Here is a 24,262-nt window from a genome sequence, read left to right on the forward strand (position 1 = left end):
AAAACGTTTTCATAACCTTGAATGCTAAAAATGGAAATTTCTTAAAGAGAGCAAAAATACTTATTAGCTTTCATCTAAGATACTCCCTTTGTAGGTAGGAAGACTTCTATAGAATGTCGCTCCTAATGGAAAAAACAAGGAAATTGACAAAACTTTTTTGCATTTCTGCTGGCTGATCTGCAAAACTATTTATGCCTCAGTCATTGGAAGGATTGGTGAATTGTCAAGAAGGATTCTTAAATTAAAAACAAAATAAAATTTAACACAATGGGTATTTTACTTTTCTTGTTTGTTCTCTTTACTGCTACTTAGTAACATTTAGTCATCTTGAATTCTAGTTTTAGAATTTCTAATTTCTGCAGTTTCCTTATTTGTTCTCTCTCTTTTTAAAAAAAAGGCATTTCCAAACACTTGTTTCTTTGATAGAAGGTATTAAAACATTTTAGTTTCCTTTACATGGAATCAGAATTATCAAGGATTTACCCAAATGAGAAGGCAGAGATTGCCTTCAAAGAGGTCCAAAGTCCTGTTTTATCCTGAATCACTTGATGTTCGATTTTTGTTTCAGGAAAATCACAACCAACTTCTGACTTCATTATGATATTTAAGAGACTACTGACCTTATGATGTCATGACAATTATATTCCATTATTTTGCAGTGTTTGATTTACAATAGTATTTCAAAATAAAAGCAAAATAAACCTTGAATGTTACAAAAAATAATCATATTTGCAGTACTAACTTTCCATATAAATCTGTTGATTTTGCATGTTCAGTAAGATTTGAACCTATCTTCACTGACAGCACTGATAAAATCATTAATGCATTAACGTTCTACTTACTTTATTTTCCTTCATGTAGTTTGGATAATCATTAGGATAACTCATCACTATATTAAACTAGAGTGGTGTGGTGGCCTAGTGGTGAAGACACTTACTTCCTACTTGGAAGGTTGAGCGTTCAATCCTAGGTAGTAGCAGATATTTCACTCCTAGGGCGCAAAGAAAAAATAGGTGCTGTGAGCTCCACATGGCACCAGGAAGGACATCCGGCCAGTAAATGCTCAGTTCCATTCAGTCGCCCCGATTCTACCCCAAATTAAGGGATTACAGGGTTGTAAAATGGGATTTTAAAAAATCAATATATTAAATTAGATGAGCAAAATAGGACACTTTTAAAATACATTTTCTAATTAGGGCAAATGCCACATTTTGCTGCATTTTAAATTGTAATGTTAATAACTAGTCCAGTACACTTTTAATTAAGTTTACAAAGAAGTTACTGATTTTCTGAAAGCAAATGTAACAGATGGATTACCGTATAAAATTGGATACTGTGTGGGATTTTAAAAGAATCTTTTCAATGTTTCAGCATACATAAGCTTCAGAATATTTCCAACCAACATTCCATTTGTGGCATTAGGATGAACAAAGGAGAACAGGGTAAGTATAACACACTGTCTCTGTAACCCCAGAAATAAAAGTTTCCAAGAGTTAAACAACTATTTGATTATCAAGTTAGCTTAAAAAAAAAAGCACTATGCTACAGCCAGGAATAGAACCTCCAGCTGTCTAGCAGCTGTCTGAGTAACTATTGGTATCCACACAAAAGGATAAGTTTCACTGATAGACATAAAGCTTCTCTCTAGAAGATTTTTTTTAAAATTAAAATTGTTTCCATGCTTCTTGGCAACAAGCCTGTCAGTTTTGAAAGAGGCCGCTTGAGAGGGTATAATTAAAGTGAGACTTTGTTCAGTGACATTTACCTATGACTTTCTTCTAGGTGTCCTTCATATTTTTAAAATTTCAAATTATTTCTATCTAGAAATCTGTATGTCATTCATAATTTTAGATTAAAAATATCAATTTGTTAATTAAAGCTGCCAGATTAAATCAACTTTACCTAAAACTTTTGCTAGTTTTAGAGGATTCCTAAAGATTTCTTTTGATTGGATACTGGCTTTGTCTCCTGCTAACTTTATTGTACTTTTTGATGAATATTATGACTAAACTCAGAAAACTATCATCAGAAACCTCAGGTTTCTCCTGTCACCATTTAGCCATTTGGTGGCTAGAGAAACAGCAACCTCCTACAATTTGTGGTTAATAATGCTTTGCAAATTTAAGATATGTTGTAAATATGCTATAGATATAGAATATATGGTGTGTGTGTGAATAAAGATTTAGGTCTACTTTCAATTACTATGTGATTTGGGGCCAACCAAAACAACAGTGTTGTCAGAAGTGTGTTTTTGTATGTATACAATAACAATAAATCTGTGTCTCCTATATCTTGGTTTATGACCTCGGTGCCCTACATTCCTAGTTCTCATTCTATCTTTCTGTATACAACCAAAGAATTCAACTTTTGTTTTTGTTTCTTATCAAATGAGATTTGGTTTGTTGTTACTATGGGTTAGTTTGAAATAGTGTATTTGATGCTAACTTTAATGTATGTAAATATTTTTATATCTTCTTTGTGGAAAATTGTTGAAAAAGCATGAGGTATACACAGATACTCTTAGAAAGGGAATGCATATATTTACACCTGATGCCAATTTCAGGAAGATATCACACAGTGCTTTGACTATCATCAAGCCAATTATACTTTTCAATTAAGAAGTTTCCAAAATATTTCTGCATAATTCTGTAACTTAGAAGAATATTAAGTGAAACATAACAGCATCTTTCTAGTTGCTTATAAATAATAAAGAGAACTGGCTGGATCTGTTAAAGTTTCCTTGGGAAAATAAAAGAGAAGCGTTCCCACCCACTGCATAGCGTAGCAGTTTCAACCCCTACACACTGCAATCATGTAGCTACATTTACAAGAGCAACATGAGATAGCCAGCTGTGTAGCTATTCAGCTGTGGAAAAAAGAGGAAATTATTCTAAGTGATATTGTATATCATTAAGCAGACAGCCTCACTTATTTTATGTGTTTTCATGTGACTGACTGGTTGTCCAGTCTTACTTCACAAATCTTTTCCAAAGGATCATTATAATTTCTGTTTGTTTTCTTTCTCAAGGCGTGAATTGCAGTGTAGACAAAGAATTGTCACTTCATAATAGGCAAATTGACAAAATAAATTATTTATCAGGGGAAACTGAATATTTCAAGTTTACTTTTGTCTTTGGCATACTACTTTAAAGTCACAGCACTGTCCTTAAGTTTCACTTATTTCTACAGATGTCTCGTGCTTTCTTTATTGAGTGTAATAGACTCAGATTTTTAGTATATTAGGAGATAGAATACATATTTTTATCATCATTGTTATTTTCTGATGTTTAATTTTGATGCTTAATGTTTGTTTTATTTTATTTATTCTGCCAGCTCCCTTGTATGTTGAAAGTTTTGTATGTTGAAAGTTCTATCATATAAGTAATATTTTAATATTTCAATGAAGTATCTGAAAACTGAAGTCATATATTCCATTTTATTTATTTACAAAGTGCATTTGGTACAGTAACTGATAGCCAACTGGGTATGACAGAGCATTGATGAGGAACAAGATTTCTCCCTTTTACACATACAAAAAAGCCCCTTAATATCTTTGCTAGGCAAATCTGCATGTTAAAATGCCACAAAATCACCTAATCGCTTAAGAACTTAATCTACTGACTCAATTCTCAATCCCAAATCTAGAATTTTCATTTCATGCTAGTATAAGACTTGAATCGAAAAAGATGGGGAAAATGTCCTCTAAAATGGTTTTCATGAAATTAAGGCCATGTGCAGGAAAAATTAATACCAGTTCAGGCAATATTTTGTTGGCTTATTGGTGTCAGATACAGATAAATCTTGATTTAATAAATCAGTAAGTGGGGAGATGATGTCTGTAATTCCTGATTTTCTGTTCAAACAAAGATTGTATCATTCACAGCAATGTTATTACACAAATCATAAACCTTTTACACTATATATAATGATTTCCTTATGCAAATTATAGCATGTATGTCATTTCATGCTATTTACATGATTATAACATTACATGTGAAGTAAAATTACATAATAAAATAATACTTTTGTCCCATCTGAATTCTGCTGCATCACAGTCTACTAATTCAGGGTATGAAATGTTGGTACACTAACTGTCATAACATCAAGAAAAAGCAGATTCAGATGGCCTGAAATTTGCATCTGGGAACGTTAAGCTCTGCCACAGATTGGAGGAGTCCTAGGGTTTTCCCTTGTCCCCGCTTGGCAGAAGCACAAATTGGGCAGCTAATGTCCTTTTTAAGTGACAGCCACCAGAATTGGCACTTAATCAAGTGTAACATTTTTACAGAACCAAACTGTCGACCATTTTTTAAATCATCGCTTTTCTCCAGGATTAATTATAATTAATAATTATTACCTATAGAAGAAAACATACCCACAACTTATAGAATCATAGGGTTGGAAGGGACCTTGGAGGCCCCACAGTCTAAGTCTCTGCTAGAGTAGGAGACCTTATATAACTTGTACATAGTCTTTCACTAGGGCATATGGGAAATAAATTTGACCTTGAATTTGCTATTGCATCCCTAATTCTAAGCATATAGGACAAAATGCAGTAAACAATGGTCTTTATTCTATTCTGCTTTCTGGATGGTATTCCATTCCAGCACCATCAGAACTCAAAATAAATGTCTCATCTCTCTCCTTCTCACAATCCCCTTCGTCTAGGCCACTTTTAAAACTAAGTTATAATTAACAAAAGAGCAAGATTTTGTAATAAATGTTAGTATATTTTAACAGCTGTGGAGACCTGTGATTCTCTAGCTGATGCTGAACTGCAATCTCTGGCTATCAAACATATTGGTTAGGCTTACAGAATTGGAGTTCAGTAGTATAAGGTCCTAAAGATAATGAGTTTGGGACTTGCCATTTTGAAAATGTTGTAACACAAACTAAAGCCTAGGGTGAAGATAAATTATGAGTGCAGGATGATATTAAATAACTCCAACTTTGCTTTATGTTTTTCAATTATTTTTTGCATGAAGTAAAATACAAATCCTCTAATCTTAGAATTTACCATAAGAGTAAATAACTTTCCCTTGTAGTGAAACTCCCTTTCTTGAAAGAAATAATTTTTAACTTTCTAATTCATTCTGAGTATATTTGATGGCTCCAGGATTAATTTATATGTATGTAAAATGATATCCATACACACATATCCACCCACAATAAGCAGTAATAACAAAATAAATAAACCAGCAGTGAATTTTGGATGTAACTTTCTCTGGAAAAGTGACTTAACAATAAAACAAGGGGACTGAGAGAAAACTGAACTTTCCTGAGAAGCAACACAGGAAACAGAAGTAGAATGGGAAAAGAATGACTTTTCCTAAGACATGCTCTTGGCATCAGTATCTTCTTTGGTCAACAGATGTTCTTACAAGCTCCTCTGGAGAAAATAAATCTAAAAAGAAGAAATATTTATAAAAGTCTACTGGTGCAGCTGCAGTCATTAGTGGATTATAAGACTGCTTAGGATGGGAGAGTCCTAAATGATTAAGAAAGCCACCCTCTATTGTCCAGAGAGAGAGGTTCAATAGGTAACTTCCCAATACCTTCTTCATAGCATCTGGAACTTTGCCAGGTAAGTTTATTGTTAATGACTTTCTAGTCATAGAACTTTTTTACATAATATACAGTTCCATAATATACAGTTCCATAATATACAACTAATGATATCTTTACTAGCTGAATACCCATGCTCCGTTATGAAACTATGTGATCGGGCTTGATAAATCGACACTTACAGCTTGAAAATTAATGAGTGGTTACCATCAACCTCTCCCCTCACCTTCTCTCCCTCAGGCTTGCCCCACAGGAGCCCCACCTATCTTATCACCTTCTCTCCCTCAGGTTTGCCCCACAGAAGCCCCACCTATCTTATCACCTTCTTTTCCTCAGGCTCCTCTCCAAACTCCCAGCTAGCAGGCGGGATGAGTCACGCACTAGCCACACTCACACCCAAGTTTTTAGGTTGGGAGAGGGAGTAGAACGTCTAACTCCTTAGCATCAGAGCGTGTTAATAATAATATACAAAATACTAATGCTCTGATGGACATTTGAAAAAATCTTTTGTTACCAAGCACCTAGGGAGCCAAGAGGAACATAGGTGCCAAATTTCAAGTTTGTAGGCTTTACAGTTCTGGAGATTTCATGATTCCTGCATGAATGTTTTTGCATTTATATATATAGATAGATAATATTTAGATTTTATAGTTTTTGTCCTCCCGAACAGATAAACTGAATTTCTTGAAAAAAGAGAAACATACACCATGCTGACACTGATAGGCTTAATAATATGACCACATTATAAGTATCTCAGGCTTCACAGAAAGCTCTGAGTTCTAGTCTTACTTAAGGCATGAAAATTGGCGGGATGACTTTGGCCCAGACCCTCAATTCAGAGAGTTGTTGTAGGGAAAGTAGGAGAAATAGGAAGGAATATTAGGTATGTTCATTGCCTTGATTTATTTAGAAGCGTAATAAAGATGAGATTAAAAAAATATATTTATATCATAATCATAGTTCCCTCCTTCTCTAGCTAAAAGCTTTTTTTCCAAATCTAAGGCAGAAGTAGTAAGCTCATGAGTGGAATGAAAAAATAATCAGATACAGTCCCACTATTTAACAGTATATAATTCTGTGTTAACCCAGTTGATACACTGGATTACAGCTTGAGTGGATTTAAATTTTAAAAGTCCAAGAAAAGTAAAACTAAAGAGAAAAAGACATGATGCTATTTAGACATTAGTTTAAGACCTTAATTTCTGTATGATTCAGGATAAGCAACCATTTCCTCATTTTATAAACTGTCAGATGGATAAATTTTAGATATAGAGACATTCTGCAACAAAGCATGGAGGTGTTGAAATGTAAGTGATTTCATCTTTAATCCAGCTACTAAAGAATTTTCAGGAAGCCTTTTTTAAAACAGAATGTTATATTCCTCTTTAGTTTTAAGAACAATGGATTACCTAAGAGGATTAGTCTGCTCTCTCAAGTTCCTGATAACCAGCATTTCTGAAGAGTTTCACAACTAAATGCTGAATGCATCTGACAGGTGTAATAATCCGGAAAAATAATTTCATGCTTTTAATAAATAGCCTCTGGGAAGTCATTCAAATACATTCACAAAACATATCCTATAGGTTAAAATTACAAGTTCCACAGGAAACATATGAGAGATTCAGAAAGGGTGGCCAATATTTAACAAAACAAATAATTAACCTATTAATAATTTTAAATGCTGGGTTATATGTATATCTCTCGATAGAGAGACAAACAGACAGGCAGGCAGATGATAGATTGATATATTTTGTTGAATTGATGAAATCTGTGGGAAAGAAATGGAAAGGAGTATGTTGCTGTCTTAAAAGAAAAACACAGAGAAATCATGCAAAACATGACTTCCTGATACTTTCTACCCTTACATCAAAAATGGCCACAGGAGGCATGGGTGTTTTTCTTCTTTTGTGTAATGAAGCAATACAAGTAGTCCTTGACTTACAATCAAAATTGAGCCCAAGTTTTGTGTTGTTAAGTGAGACATTTGCTAAGTGAGTTTTGCCTCATTTTATGACTTTTCTTGCCACAGTTGTTAAGTGACTCACTGCAGTTGATAAGTTAGTAACAGGGTTGTTGAGTGAATCGGGTTCCTCACTGTCATACTTGTCAAAAGGTTGCAAAAGGTGATCACATGACCTTAGGACACAGCAATGGCCATAAGTATGAACCAGCTGCCAGGCATTTGAATTTTGATCATGTGACCATGGGGATACTACAAAAATTGTGAATGTGAAAAATGGTCAAAAATCACTTTTTTCAGTGCCGTTGTAACTTTAAATGGTCACTAAATGACCTGTTGAAGGTTGAGGACTACCTGTATGTTATATCTGAGAAAGTATATATGTGTTGCCTCTGTGTGTATAAATTCTGCTTTCCACAGAGCTTTATATATATACAGTAAGTATGCCCTGAGAAACCCAGGACAGGGTAAATATGCCTATTATGGGCCAACAGGCCAAGAATGGGGGAGAAGTCGATGAACTGGCAATGATATAATCAGTCCAATTGATTCCAGTGTGGGAATCCACTTGGGTGACTTCCTCCTCTTTACTGTCCCTACCTGGATATAGACCATTTTCAAGTTTGAACTTTCATTTATTGGCTTCTCCTATGGTTTTTCAATGGATACATACACATATACACAACACATGCAGAAATACACGAAGCAATGCCACACATGGTTTTATTCTGCTTTACTTTCAGGGACCTTATCCATGCAGAGTTTTGAACTCCTTATGTTACTTTTTTTTTACAATAGTTTATTTTCTTGGAGGGAATTAGAACCACTATGTTCTCTTTACCTGAGAATCATAACTGTTGATTGTACAACAAGGCTACTAATTTGGCATATTATATACATTTGGAACATGGCATATGATATGAATTATAAAAAGATGGCATTTAAGAGAAATGAAAATAAAAATTGTGAGGGGAGAATGGGTCGACACAGGTAGGAGCAGGGGAAGGCAATCTCGTCCTTATTGAAATGTTAAGATAGATACAGTGTTTCAAAAAAATTGACAGTTTTTAGAAATATTCTTAAGTGCTGAAGGTCTGAAGTTTAGCATAAAAATATTTAGGTGATGGGTGTTTTACCCTTATTTCATGTATTATTTTGAAATCTAATGGCTTCACTCTGGGCAGACTATGAATACTGCATAAAATCCTAGAATGGAAGAACTGGAAGAACCTTGGAGAACATCTAGAATGCAGAACTACATATCTGAGATAGACAAGAGATCCAGCCTCCAATAAAGAAGAGTCTGCCATCTCTAAAGAAAGACATTTCCACTGCTGAATAGAGTTCATTGTTATACATTTGTTCTCAATGTCCAAATAAATCTGCAATTAGATCTGCAATTAAATCTATAATTAAATCTGTAATTTAAGACCACTGTTTTTGGAAAAACCCTGAACAGAACTTTTACAGCTTCTATTTGTCAATCTCTCTGTAGAGATTTATCATGCCCCCCATTCCAATCCTTCAGACTAAACATATTCAGTGCTTCCAACTGTTCTTATATACATTTATTCTTCTAGGACCTTTATCTGCTTTGATTTCCTCTAGACATATTCCAACATTTACATGTCTTTTCTAAAATGTGTATAATATTCCAGAGCAGTTTGATTAACGTAGAACAGAAAGGAACTATACTTCTGTTGATGCAGTCTAGGATTACATTTACTTTTTTCCACAGCTGTTAGTGGGCTTAAGGAGTACTGAGAACTTCCCCACCGTGTCTTTAACAGAGCCTGGGTGTCATTTTAGTCAGATCTTCATGTCTGTGGCAACTGCTCTTCCTCTGGGCACCAGAACTGTTATCATCCATCAAAAAGGGCCTGGAATATATTCTAAAGCTCAACAAACAAAGAGCTATTCTAGGCAAGCTGGGCTCTTTGCATAGACTGATTGGATAAAGAACAAGCTACAAATGTTGACCTGTCCATTTTTTTCTTTTATCTCCATGCATTCAGCTGAAAATAAGCTTCCTTGTATTTGAATAAAACAATTACTCTCCATGTGAATTGGGACCATGTTTTATAGTGTACTGAGAAATAGTTTATGTTTAATTGAGGACACTCACCTTCATACTTTCCATATGAAAGTTGATGCAAGTAAGAAATAGGATTGTTTGTGTGGCCGTGTCATTTATCCATCTTTAAACTCTATTTGGTCAAATGGAAATATACCACTAAGTAGGAGGCGATATTTACTACATATCTACCATTTATTTCTCTCCCCATTTCTCAAGATATTTTAAATATTGCACTGTGATATGCTATCAACCAATAAATGCCTCTGAATTCTGGATTTAAAAGAGCAAGCAGGCAAGAGAAGTTGATTTGTCCTCCAGGGAATCTTTAGAAATTTGGGTTGAGGAATTTGATGAGAAAGCCAAAAGGACACATCTGTAGGGGGTAGCATCATTAAACAATCACAGGCCTGAAGAATTGGTATATGCATAAGATCTGGTAACTCTCCAGCCCCATTTCTCCCCAGCATTATCCCTAAATTAAAAAAGCCAGCTAGATTCATATAGATGCAGGACTTAATAACGGCAGGTAATCTCTGACATTTAAAGAAAACAATGTGCAGCTTCTTCAACATATACACTCCAAAGGTTTTCTGCCGAAGAGGAATGATGAAATGAAGTAATGCAGTAACAGCATTTAGCTTAATCAAATTTTATCTTGAAATTTATTCAGCTGAAAACAGTCAACTGCAAAATCAATAGCTCTGTGAAATTAAATATCTTTCTTCTCCATTGCCAAGTTCTAGGAGTTTGCCAGGTGGTGAGAGTCTTCCCAAATTATAACAAAATTGGAAAGATGGATAGATGTTCTTTCCTAATCTGTACAGGCATTGAAAAAAGGGACATGACCATTTTTCACGCATGACCATGGCAGCATCATCCCCATGGGCACGTGATTTACATTTACATCCAATTTACATTTGGATGTTTGATAGCTGGTTCATATTTATGACAGCGGCAGTGTCCCAGGGTCATGTTATAAACTTTTACAACCTTCTGACAAGCAAAGGCAATAGAAGCCAACTCCAATTAACAACCTTGTTATTAATTTAACAACTTCAGTGATTCATATAACGAATGTGGCAAGAAAAGATGTAAAATGAGACTAAACTCGCTTAACAAATTTCTCACTTAACAACATAAATATTGGGCTCAATTATGGTTGTACATAGAGACTACCTGTATTTATTTTTATTTGGTACTACGACAGTTGGGATTCTTATTGAGGGGGAGGTTATCCTATTCTAGAAAACAGGCTTTGCGCTGTGAGTGCCTCAGTGTAAAACTCTAAGAGAAGTGCCTCAGTGTAAAATTCACAAGGGAGAAATAATTTTACTTAGTCTGTGAATTGAGCCAATCAAAAAGAAAGCTATAAAAGGGCTTTCAAATCCAAGACATTCTAAAGAAAAGGATTACTTAGGGAAGAAGATGCTTTTAATTTGTCTAAAACCGTTTTTCCTCAAATAAAGTTGTATTATTAGTGGGGGAGAAGGAGGGGGAGAGAAAGAGAGAAAAAAACTTCCTGTACTGCATAACAAACACTTGAAGGATAAAGATCCATTGAAATCTACTCTGTTGGATTAAATCAAGGAAAGAGAAAGTAAATGGCTGATCTGTATGATACACTAGTCATGACTTTCCTCCAGGCTTCAGCAATATACTGTAACTAGGAATTTTCTCTGGACCATTTTCATAATCTACTATTTAAAATGTTAAAAATAAAATTGACATTAATTTTAAACAATTGCATTCTATATGCACAAATTTCACAGGATAAGATTTAGAACATCGTTTTATTAAGTTTCAATATATTGCTTAGAAGAACAAACTGTAAAATTGCCCTGCAGATTATTTTTCTTGCCATAGAAACCAAATCCGCATAAAGCACAAGACTCTTATAGCCATAGGTTTACAAATTCCATATTAACACACACACACACACACACACACACACACACAGACTCTAATTACGTAGGATTGAAATTCCCCTGTCACTTTGAACAGCCAAGTGTTCCAATGCTAACACAACCAATGTGATTCACTTCCCAGAAAAGATCCCTGGTCAGTTTTCTTTATCATGATGTATGCTCAAGAGTAGTAGTCGGAAGAAAAACTAGCTTGGTTAAAGGCAATTTTACCAAAATATTTGGGACTCAAATTATTAGCAGATTGAGTAGCTAACAAGCACAGGTTTCATAACTGTATATAAATGGCTTTTTACTATGCCTTATGGACAAATTTTAAAAATCAATGTATCCGTTTGGCTGGATAGCTTAGATGAGTGATGGCAAACCTTTTTGTCGTTGCATGCCGAAATCCATAATGCAATGAGCATGGGACTCCCCATGTGCTCCCCCTGTGCATATGCGTGTGACACCACACATGCGCCCTGCCCCCCCGCACATGCATCCATGACTCCCATGCTTCCCCACATGCACATGCGACCCCTCTGTATGCGCTCCACCCCTCTGCCCATTTTTCCCTTCCATGTTGGTGCAGGTGGCTTTTCAGGTCCAAAATGGGATGCAGGTGGCCCCCCCATACCCCGTTTTGGGCCTGGAAGACCTCCTGCACCAACATGGAAGCCAAAATGGGGCGCAAGCTCCTAAAATGCAATATGAGCACCCTCCCCCCCTTGTGCATGCACTACCCCTGCTCATGCATACGTGCATCCCCCCACATGCACCCCTAAGACCATGTGGCCGGTGGGAGGCGCACGTGCATGCATGGTGGAGTTGGGCTGGGGCAATGGCTGGCGTGCCCGCAGAGAGGGCTCCACATGACACCTGTGGCACATGTGTCATAAGTTCACCAACACGGGCTTAGATCTTATCTTTTATTTAATGCAATCTAAGAGAATTTTAAGACCAATTTATATAAACCTGCAAAGTAGTATTTCTCTCATGAACTTCTGAATGAAAAATGCCTGAGAAAACGAAGGGGAGTGTGTGGAGAAATCCCAGTTTTGCTTTTCTGACTTGATCGAGAATAACAAAGTCTGACTTGAACATAAATAGCTGAAGCTTGAAGCTTGCCTGGTATATTGCATAATATTTTCTCATTTTAAGAGAAAAGGTTACAATTTCCTAAAGCCTTTATTTCCCAGATTCCCACCCCTGTAATGAACCATTGCTGATTATGAACTAATACTGATAATCACTAGCCAAAATTGGCTATTTGAATTGTATGGTTATTCAGTATTTATATCCAAATTTAAACGGCTCAGATAAACCATCACCACTTTTTTCATTATTTGTTTCATTCCAAACCAGCTTGAAAAAATATTTTGCAACTTTGTCTAGAGACATTGACACTTTGACTGCAAATTACCAGTCCCTGAGCTTTCTGGCCCCTGATTTGTGAAGAGCTCACAATGAAAATCCTATCTACAAGATTTCCAGGCTGAGCTCCTTAGACAACAGATGGAATCCACACGTGGACGTGAAAAGAAGGGATAAGCCATATAAAAATAAACTGATATGAAGAATAAGAGAAGAGAATACACTCACGTAGTTCTTCCTGGTGTCTCTCAGTCTGCTCAAAATAGTGACGGAGCTCTTCTGTAATTTCCATGTTGTCAAGATCACATTCTATGTCCTCTTCACTTTCAGATTCTGAATCTGTTTCAGAATCTTTCTCTGCTGCTCTCCTTTTTCTGACATAATGCAGGCCATCCTGAGGTCTTGGAGGACGCCGTGGTTTGCTGTCTGAGGTGGAGAATGAAGATGGACCAGTTCTCCCTGGAACATTTTCATCCCAATCAGAATAACGTTGATGTTGTTCGGAAGGATGAAGTGATGGATTATATACTAATTCCATAGCTTTCCTATAAGCGTTTTTATGTCTATACATCCACTCCATAGCTTCATTGTAATGTTTCCAATATCTTGCATACATCTTTTGAAAATACCATGGTCCTTTGTCTTGACATAAAAAATTAGCCTAAAAAGAAAAATAAAGTTCAGCAGGGTAAGATTTCATTCTTATACAATGTTTTGTAAGCATCCTATGTATGTAGAAAACAAATATTTGTTGCAGCCAATGTTCCCTCTAAGGTGCGCGGCTGCGCACATGGCAAGAAAACACCGAGCAGCAGTTTGCAACTGCCAAGCAGTGATTTCTACCGTCACAGGCTCCGGAAGCTGAGGAGGTCCTTTGCAGGTGGCTAGAACTGGCTGCCCGCAAAGGACCTCCCCGGACTTGTTTTGATGAGTACGAGGCGACTGACGGTAGTTTGCGCTGGCCGTGCCCGGTCAAACTATCGTCAGTCACCCCGTGTTCAGCAAAGCAAGCCCGGGGAGGTCATTTGTGGGCGGCCAGTCCTAGCCGCTTGCACCTGGTACTGAGGCTGAAGTGAACCCCCAAAGCCCCCGCCGCCACTAGAATAACTGCTGCCTCCTCCTCCTCCAACAGCACCACCACATTTGCTGTCCAACACTGTAGCTGAGGTGAAGCTGCCAAAGCTCCCGCCGGTGCCCCCGCCTGTGGCAGCGGTGCCTCCCCCTCCGCTCGGAGCACCTGAGCTGGGCACCGTGTTACCTCTGCCCCCTCCTCCTCCGCCATGCTTTTGAGGAGCCATGAGGCCGCGGGAGCCAGTAGGAAGGCGGCGGAGGGGGCGGGAGCAGGAAATAAAGGTCCCATGGCTTCTCAAAAGCACGGCAGAGGAGGAGGCGGCGGCAGGGGTAACCCAGAGCCCAACTCAGGTGCTCCGAGTTGAGGGGGAGGCGCCGCTGCTGCTGCCATGGGCAGGGACGCCAGCAGGTACCTTGAATTAAGCGGGTACCTTGAATAAACATAATAATAAACATAATAAACATAACTTTGAGTTTCAAATAATACTGATTTCGTTGTTGTCTTAGGTGACATCTGTGAAAAAAATTCAGGTGCTCAGGCATGAAAATGTGCCGCTCAAACACTATACTTTTCTGCTCACACTGAAAAAAAATTAGAGGGAACATTGGTTGCAGCATGGCATAGCATATTACTTTAAACATGAAAGAATGGGAAATACACAGATAAATGTCCTCTCCTCTCCTACCCCAAAACTATTACTCAGTCTCATTTTTAAATATATCATTAAACAGATTACCACCAGAAATGGGATGTAGAAACATTCCAACAATGATAATTATGAATACATTCTTGCTGCTCCTACATATATTTATGTCTATAATAGTTTTTTATCTCACTATTAGGGCTGTCAAAAATAAGAGAATCTACCAATTCACCAGATATCTAAAATTTCTTCGGTGCAAGAAAGAAGGAAGGAAGGAAGGAAAGGAGGAAGGAAGGAAGGAAGGAACAATGAGAGGGAGGGAAGATCTGAGGACTTGGCCAACAGAAGCCCTGCTGCCCTTTCACCATCCCCTTGTCTCCTCCTCCTGCCATCTCCTAGTAATCTCCCATCCTATCACTGAGGATGCTTTGGTTACAAAGCTGGGTCTCCTTGCGTGGAGAGTGGGCCTTCCCCTGATCCACACACATTGCCCTCTTGTACACACCATGACCAACCTGGCCAAGGAGAGCAATAAAGCAGCAGCAGCAGCCTCGAAGAGGTAAGTGCAGCTGGCCACCCCCTTGAGGAAGTAGGGCTCAGCTGCGGGGTCCTGATGCCCTGGGAGCTTGAGGGCCAGGATGGGTGCTTGCCCTCTGCTGCCTAGTTCTCTGGACAGCCTGTGCCACCATCCGAGGGTCTTCTGAGTGGTGTGAGAGGGATGGCAAGGCTCCTCTGGAGGACAACTGTTTGGCCTTCTCCCTGGTCTCGCCTTCCTCTGCTGGAGACAATGGATCCCTCCAACCCCACCCAGGCCACCACAGGCACCCCCAACATGAGTGATGTCGAGCTGGCCATGCCCCACTCCCGAGGTCAAACACAACCCTGATGCAATCCTCAATGAAATTGAGTCTGTCATCCCTGCGTTAGAGGAACATTATATTAATGCCATCATTATATTAATCTGTTTAAAAGATAAAGGTTTTATGAGCCCAGATTCTGTATTTTGCCCAGAAGGGAAAGGAAGAGCCAGAAGTCTTCCAACACAATTCCTTGCCAATTAAAACAAGGTCTCAATGTCTCACTTAACATAAAATTTGGGCTCAATTGTAAGTTAAGGACTATCTGTACATGCTACAGAAGAACTGGTCCTAAATTCCAACTTGGCCCCAGGTAAGGGAAATGCAATAAATTCTTAAGCTCTGAAATTTTATACAACTCTTCAAACTATATTATATGCGCACCACTTATAACAAAAAAAACTTTAATTCTACGGAAAAGTAATCAAATCCAGTTTGATGACTAGGTTTGGTTAAGACACCAGACTATAAAGCGGAAGATAATGAGTTTTAGTCCTGATTTAGACATGAAAGCTGGCTGGGTGACTTGTTAGTCACTCTCTCTTAGCCTAACTCACCTCACAAGGTTGTTGTTTTGGGAAGGTGTGTTGGATATGTATGCCTCCTTGAGTTACTTGTAAAATAATAAAGGTGGGAAACAAATATATAAATATAAATAAAAATGCAATTGTTCTCTTAATCCTTGGGGAAAGGAACTAGAATTTTAACTTGATGAATCTGCCTGGAACACCAAAAAATTGGTAAATTATGGGCAATTATTTAGAAGTGACTATATATAGTTGATAGATAGTATGACATACTGCATCATTTGAATTCTATAATATTAATAAACACCTTTTTAGATTCTAACTGGTAAAGAAATGATGTTATCACAATTTGAATGCCAAGTGAATAAAAGCACACAGTTCTCTTTGCAGCATTACGAAAGTGATTTGCCATTGCCTTTTTCCTATATAAATATATATTTTCCTAATATTCCCTGGTAGTTCCTCATCCAAGTGCTAATAAGGCTTGTCCCTGTTTAACTTCTAAGAACAAAATTAGCCAGGTGCTGCCACCTGCTGAAACTGGTATACATAATCATCTCTGTACAACTGTTGTACATCTAGCAATTTTAATTTCCTCTAATCCAGGGGTGTCAAACTCAATCGCATCACAGGCCGTATCATGACATATCGGAATGTTTTTTACATTTGCTGAGTCAGGGCGAGTGTGGCCTGCGTGGGCTGTATTTGGCCCATGGGCTGCCAGTTTGACAAGCCTGCTCTAATCCCTTGCAGGACCTTCTCCTACTTGGGAACTGAGGTAGAATAGCGTAAGACTTGTCAGAGGCAGTGGTCTTTCCATTTACACTAAAAAAAAATCTGTTCAAAATCTGGCTGGGTCTGGAGTACACCCATTGGTCCATAGGCCAATAAGAGATTAGGTGTAAAAGCAAATGGAGAGGTAAGCTTACTTCTGCATTATTCATTCAAGCTTATTTGATATTGTAATTTACCCACAGGCATTTTAATTCTTCTATTTGTTTCAAAGATTGATTTTGAATTGGAAAAGCATATTCTTTACCTATTTTAGTTGTTATGGTAGAGCAGCTGATTTGTTGCATTATTAACATAAATATATCTAGTACTCACACACATATGGAAAATATGATCTTAACAAAACTATAGAATAGACCTGGAAAGGACCTTGGAGGTCTTCTAGTCAAGGCCCCTGCTCAAGCAGGAGAACCTATACTATTTCAGATAAGTGGCTGTCTAGTTTCTTCTTAAAAACCTCCAGTGATGGAGCGCCCACAATTTCTGAAGACAAGCTATTCCATTGGTTAATTGTCCTCACTGTTAGGAACATTCTCCTTAATTCCAGGTTGCTTCTCTCTTTGGTTAGTTTCCAATAATTGTTTTTTTGTCCTGCCCTCTGGTGCTTTTTAGAAGAATTTGACCCCCTCTTCTTTGTGGCAGTCCCTCAAATACTGGACTACAGCTATCATGTCACCCGTAATTCTTCTTTTCTTTAAACTAGCCAAACCCAAATTCTGCAACAGTTCTTCATATGTTTTAGCCTCCAGGCCCTTGATCATCTTAGTTCTCTGAACTTTTTTCAAGGTCTCAACATCTATTTTGTAGTACAGTGACCAAAATTGGTTGCAGTATTCCAGGTGTGGTCTTACTAGGGCTTTATAAAGTGGTACTAGCACTTCATGTAATGTTGACTCTATGCCTCTGTTTATACAACCCAGGATTGTATTAGTTTTTTTGGCTGCTGCTGCACACTGCTGGCTCCTATTCAAGTGATCATCCACTAGGACTCCAAGGTCCCTCTCACAGTTTTTGAGCCAGGTCTCGCCTAATCTGTACTTATACCTTTGATGCCTAAATGTAAAAGTTTGCTTTTCTCCACATTAAAATTCATTTTATTGGATAGGACCCATTGTTCAAATTTGTCAAGATCTTTTTAGATCCTGAACTTGTCTTCGGGAGTGTTAGCTATTCCTGCTAGTTTAGTGTCATCTGCAAATTTGATGAGTTAACCTTCTATTCCCTCATCTAAGTCATTTATGAAGATATTGAAGAGCCTGGGCCTAAGACGGAGCCTTGTGGTACCCCACTACTTACTTCTCTCCATGTGGATGTAGTACCATTAAGGACTACTCGTTGAGAATAGTTTGTCAGCCAGCTACAAATCTATCTGGTGGTGATGTTGTCTATTCCACATTTTTCTAGCTTACGAAGAAGTAGATTGTGGTCTACTTTTTCGAATGCCGTACCAAATTCTACATATACTATGTCCACAGCATTTCACTGATTTACTAATTTAGTCACTTTATTAAAGAATGAAATAATTGGTTTGACATGATCTGTTTTTAACAAATCCATTCTACTAGTTATAACTTTATTTGCTTCTAGTTGTTCAAGATCTGTTTCTTGATTATCTTTTCCAGGATCTTTGCAGATATTGATGTTATACTGATTGGTCTGTAGTTTCCTGGGTTTGTTTTTTCCCCTGTCTTGAAGATGGAAACCACATCAGCCCTTTTCCAATCCTCAGGTACTTCCCCAGTGCTCCAGGATTTTTGAAAGATGTATTACAGTGGTTCTGAGATAACATCTGCCAGCTCCTTCAGAACTTTGTGATGTAATCTGTCAGGCCCTGGTGATTTATATTCATCAAGGTCAGATAGGTGTCCTCTTATTATTTTCTTGCTTATTTTTTATTTATTTATTCAATTTTATAAATTTTAATAATAAAATTTATTTATTATTCGTTTAACATACAAATTATTAAATGTGTTTTTCCTGTTACATTGGCAAAACAATGAAACATCAAATATTCCCTCAAAAATGATTTTCTTCTGAAGAACTAACACATTCAAAAGCTTCTATCTTAATAATACAGTAGAAGTATAGAATTGATGGATCTCATAAATATGATCTTAGAAACTGAGATTATTTAGGAACTACAATATGTTTATCACATATGAAAATCCACAACCTTGGAAGCTTGAGTTTCTTTTCAAACAAGAAATTTCTCTTCTTAGCTTGAAGATCTTGGATAGTATCTTGTTGCACAACTGCTATCTCACTATGGCATATAGCAACAGGCTTGTAAGTACACAGTTCACATATTAGTATTTTGAATATTTCTTTAGCACATTGGCATTAATTTGATTAACAATTGTTTATACAATTATATAACCCTATATAAGAATCACATTTTTATCTGCAAGCATTTTATGTTGCCTCATATAGTGTGTAACTTGAAAAACAACTTTTTCAATTTTATAATTTTTTGTAGTGTATTAGATAGTATGTCTGTCTGTAACAGCATCCCTGGTACAAATAAAAGTTTTGATGAAGACTATTCTTTTTAAATATCATCAATAGTGTGATAAATATCTAAATGTTTTGTTTGGGTTGACTTTCTGTGAACCACAAATACATTCTCAAACCCTTTTCCCTCTTGGAACACTGAAAAAGTTCCATTAAATCATCACTGTTTGAAATATTTACTGATCTGTCAGCTGAGCAATAAGCTGTGCTTCAGCATCATAATGCATGTTTTTAGTATAATATTTCATTGAAATCTTATCATTTGAGTGGAATTTTAAAAGTATTCAACTCCAAGAATTTCTCTGCAGAATTCTAATATTGTTGGTTTTATCATGTTTTGTGTATTAAATATTGGTATTTCACATTTAGTAATTTGCAAATGAAATTTTAAAATAACAGAATTGAAAGGCATCTTGGAGTCTTCTAGATTAACCTCCTGCTCAGGCAGGAAACCCTATATCATTTCAGACAAATGATTGCCCAATCTCTTCTTTAAAACCTGCAATATTGGAGCACTTACAACTTCTGGAGGCAAGTCATCCCACGGATTAATTCTTGTGTCAGGAAATTCTCCTTAGTTCTAGGTTGGTTCTCTCCTTGATTACTTTCCATTCATTTCTTCTTGTCCTCCCTTCAGATGTTTTGGAGAATAAGTTGATTCCTCTTCTTTGTGGCAGCCCCTTAGATACTGAAAGATGGCTATCATGTTCACTCCTAGTCATTCTTTTCATTAAACTAGACCTATCCAATTCCAGCAACCATTCTTATGTTTTAGATTGCAATCCCCTAATCATCTTTGACGCTCTTCTTGGCACTGTTTCTAGAGTCTCAACATCTTCTTTGCATCATGGCAACCAAAACTGAATGCAGTATTCCAAGTGTGGTGCCAAATTCCAAAGCTGAACAGTGCGACTATTTGCCAAAAGAAACATGTTTTGATTAAGCTTTCCTTAATACAATCTCTTGAAAATGCTCTTAGATGTTGATATCTCTACTGTATAGAATTTCAGTTTACACCTTTCATCTTCAATCTTCTTTAAATCAGCTATTATCTGTCCATCTTTAGCATGCCAATTTGAGGTTGATTTTTTTTCTGAATTCAGAGGTCTTTAGGAAGATCTTGTTTTTTCATGTCTGTTTCCATCTTCTATATAGGTAGTCCTCAATTTACAATAGTTCGTTTAGTGACTGTTCAAAATTACAATTACATTGAAAAAAGTGATGTATGACCATTTTTCACTCTTAGGACTGTTGCTGCATCCCCATGTCACGTAATCAAACTTCAGACTCTTGGCAACTGACTCATATTTATGATGGTTGTGGTGTACAGGGGTCAGCTGATCTCCTTTTGCAACCTTCTGACAGTCAGTCAATGGGGAAGCCAGATTCACTTAACAACCATGTCATTAATTTAACAACTGCAGTGATTCACTCAACAACTGTGGCAAGAAAGGTTGTAAAATGAGTCAAACTTCACTTAACAAATATCTCACTTAGCAACAGAAATGTTGGACTCAATTTTGATCATATGTCTAGTACTAACTGTATTGATATTTTTATAAATGATGTTTTAATATTGTTCTAAGTCTTTCCAATTGTTCTCTGAAATTCTTTAAGTTCATTCTTGAGAAATTGTCTTTCTTGGCTTTGACTTCTCTTCTTTTCTCTTGTTGGAAGTTTCCATGGCTTATTCTGACATCCAGTTTGGTTTCTGCTGTTTCCTGGTCTTTGGCAGGCTCTTTTCACATGGACTCTTGACAACTTCTGGTTGTCAAGTTTAAAATGTATGAGGATCTAGAGAACCAACTACCATAAGTTCTTCAGCCTAAACTGGCACATCCAATAACCAAGACAGTCCTTACAATAATAAATATTTCATTGCTCTGGAGAACGCTCCAGTGTCTTATATCACAAAAGGTCGATGAAATTGCAAAACAAAGGCAAAGGTTGTATTTAAAATGGTTGAAGCTGCTGAATACAGCTACCTACTAGGGCCTCTCCAGATGATGTAATATATAGAACCTGGGAGTTCCAAATGGATAGATATCTGTCTGCCTGCTTTACCTATTCTTTGAAGAAAAGCTATTGCAAGTGCTTGTCCAGAAAGTCCAGTCACATGCATATGTGCATGTATGTTCAAAAGTGCCCCCGTCCTCCATTATGTAAATGCCCCTATAATTTAAGTCAAGAGAGCTGCATTTCATTCAGCTCTATGGAATCTCCTATTTCACTTTTAAGAGTGAAAAACATATTCTTATTTCAATGGGAAAAAAGGTTAAACACCACACAATCAACTAACTTTCTGTATCATGAATATATGTCCTGCTCACCAAATCACAGAAGTTGACAAGATTGATTTCTCTAAGTGCCATTTTAGCCCAAACGTTTAAGAATACATTAATCCTGGAAGCCTAAATGTACTTATTCTTGGTATTCAGTTTTAACAAATGAATCTTAAGAGGTCAATCTCCTTTTGTTTATGGCTACTTTCACTTTCTGGTTCCCAGGGACCAGTAGGACATACTGTCAGACACATTTGAATACAAGTTTCTCCTCCACTCTCAAACATCTCTGAAAAGCTTTATTTTGGGAGAGGGGGAGGAAACTTGACAATGGATTCAGTCTCTATGCCACTGAAGTTAATGGCAACATTCCCATTATTTTAATCGCCCAGGACTACACAAAAGCCTTTTGAAGACACAGTTTGCAAGGACAAGAACAAATTGCTCCAAAGATTAGCTTATTTTGCATACAACTTTTCCTCCTTGTTAATGTTATTGGCAATTACTTTTTGTGTTTCTACTTACTTAAAAGCAATCACCCATCAAAACAGATAAAAATATCCCCTAAAACTCAGAATTCAAGTTTATATTTAACATAATATCTTTTGGATGCAAATATCAGAATTCAGCCCTAGTAAGAAAGAAATCCATTAGTCTAATGCTACGCCTGATATCCTAACTTAATCTTCTTTAATTTAGCATCCTTCAGATGCAAACCTCCATCACCACAAGTTCATGGCACATGTAGGTTATTTTATTCTAACTTGTAGATTTGCATATGCTAACAGTTGCTACTAGGATATTTTTAGAACCTGAGAATTTGTAGCTGTATGCACTTTATCAGAATCTTTTATTTTGTAGATTCTAAATAAAATAAAAATGTTTTTTTTCCCTAATAAAGTGCAGAGTCACAAATTTCCATGAAAAAACCCTCTTTTATTCTATTTTTATTTTATTTGTATGGAAGGAATGGGTTAGTTCAACCAGTAAAAAACCTGAAAACTCCAGTAAAGGAAATCACATTATTTGTTAAATTGCAAAATATTAACGTAGTTACTAAAGCTTATTTGGGTGGCAACTTCACTGAAAAAAAGGATATAGCTGGCAGATTTGCAAAGCTGTTGTTAATTGTGAAGATGGACAGAAAAGATAGTTTCAACTGATTAGTATTGTGATTCTGATGCAAAGCTGAACTTTTTTGAGGGAGAACAAAAAGGGATAGAAGTGATCTGTGAAAACTTCTAGTTTAAATAGAATGTTAATAAAAATCTCAATATTTTAAACATTTAAATATGGTACTTCAAACCTTTTTTGTAAATCTAGCATGATTATGGAGCTAGTAGTGGTTAAGACATCAGGCTAGAAATCAGAAAACTACTCAGTTCTAGTTTCATATTAGGCACAAAGCCTAATATGGTTACAAGGGTAACCCTGAGCCAATCATTCTCTCTAAGTCTTAGAAAGAAGACAATGGCAAATCATAAAAACAACTTGCCAAGAAAACTGCAGGGATAAGTCACAGCACTACCAGAAGTCCAGAACTGATTTGAAGACAAACACATCGAGAAGATGATTATAAAGAACATACTGGCCTTTCTAAACCTTGAAGAAATTGTATTATGTATTTCTCTAGAAGCTACAAGGAATAAAAACTACCAGAAACATGAAAGACAATTATAATGCTGGTTACTTGTAAGATTCTGATGAGAACAACTTCTTGAGTTTAGTATCCTAAGAGATGTCAGACTAGAAATTTTATTACTAAAAGGGGAACAAATGGACAATTTCAGGTTAGGAAATACTGAAAGTACCAAGTTGGAAAGAGGTGAATATATAAGCCTACAATGTTTTTGTGCATATAGATGCAAAAATAATGCCACTTTTGTTATTATAAATAACAATCAAAATACCATTTGTTTAACTTCTGTTCCAGTGATGTGGTTATAGAATGCATATGAATTTTCCCAATCACATATTCTATGTGGACATTAAATATGAAGAGCAAAAGCCTAGTTGCTAGGTATGGCACTATTGGAACAATGATAAGCAGATATATTGTATTAAATTAGATTAAAGTGATGGACAGAAGTGTAAAAGTCTAGGTTCTTATCTCCCTTAGGTACAGAATCTGGCTATAAGACTAGATTGGGAAAGCAACTATCTACCCACAAAACTGGAGCATGGGGGGAAATATTGACCCATAATTTTCCATGAAGAGTGCACGGATTATATATACACATCTAAACATATCCACATACTCCTACCTCTTAAAAGCTAAAATACAAACCTTTTTTTAAAATTATAACTGCCTTCCATGATGATTACCAACTCCACTTAGATTTATGTTCTTACCAAATTCTTTTATCATTTTAAAACTACTTATCTAATAGTCTATTACTCTGATTTAATTTTAGAGCTCAACTTTCCACAAAAAAATAAAATACCCACAATTTCTATATTCAAAATATGACTGGAAGATAAATCATACCTCAGTACAAAGGTATAGAAAAGACATTACTTGAGAGACCGCCTTCTGCCAATTACCTCCCTGCGACCAATAAGATCCCATAGATTAGGCCTCCTCCACATCCCATCGGCCAGCCAGTGTCGGCTGGCAACTACAAGGAGGAGGGCCTTCTCAGCAGTAGCCCCGACCCTTTGGAACGAGCTCCCCGTGGAGATTCGTACCCTCTCCACC

General features: G+C 36.8%; 1 protein-coding gene across 2 annotated transcripts in view; it reads right to left on the bottom strand.

Moving 5' to 3' along the window:
- Positions 1 to 24,262, bottom strand: part of GEMIN8 (gem nuclear organelle associated protein 8) — a 36,433-nt gene that overhangs the window by 7,709 nt on the left and 4,462 nt on the right. The window contains exons 3-4 of one of the 2 annotated variants that reach the window (XM_014056690.2): positions 13,109 to 13,541; positions 938 to 991 (exon numbers count right to left, since the gene is read on the bottom strand). In XM_014056690.2, the coding sequence (XP_013912165.2) occupies positions 938 to 991; positions 13,109 to 13,541 (487 nt within the window). The remainder of the gene's footprint in view (positions 1 to 937; positions 992 to 13,108; positions 13,542 to 24,262) is intronic. The other variant, XM_014056691.2, reaches the window with a different exon arrangement.

The sequence above is a fragment of the Thamnophis sirtalis genome, unplaced genomic scaffold (assembly GCF_051295495.1).
Source record: "Thamnophis sirtalis isolate CommonGarterSnake01/CBP01778 unplaced genomic scaffold, rThaSir2_p1.2 scaffold_12, whole genome shotgun sequence".
Lineage (NCBI taxonomy): Eukaryota > Metazoa > Chordata > Lepidosauria > Squamata > Natricidae > Thamnophis > Thamnophis sirtalis.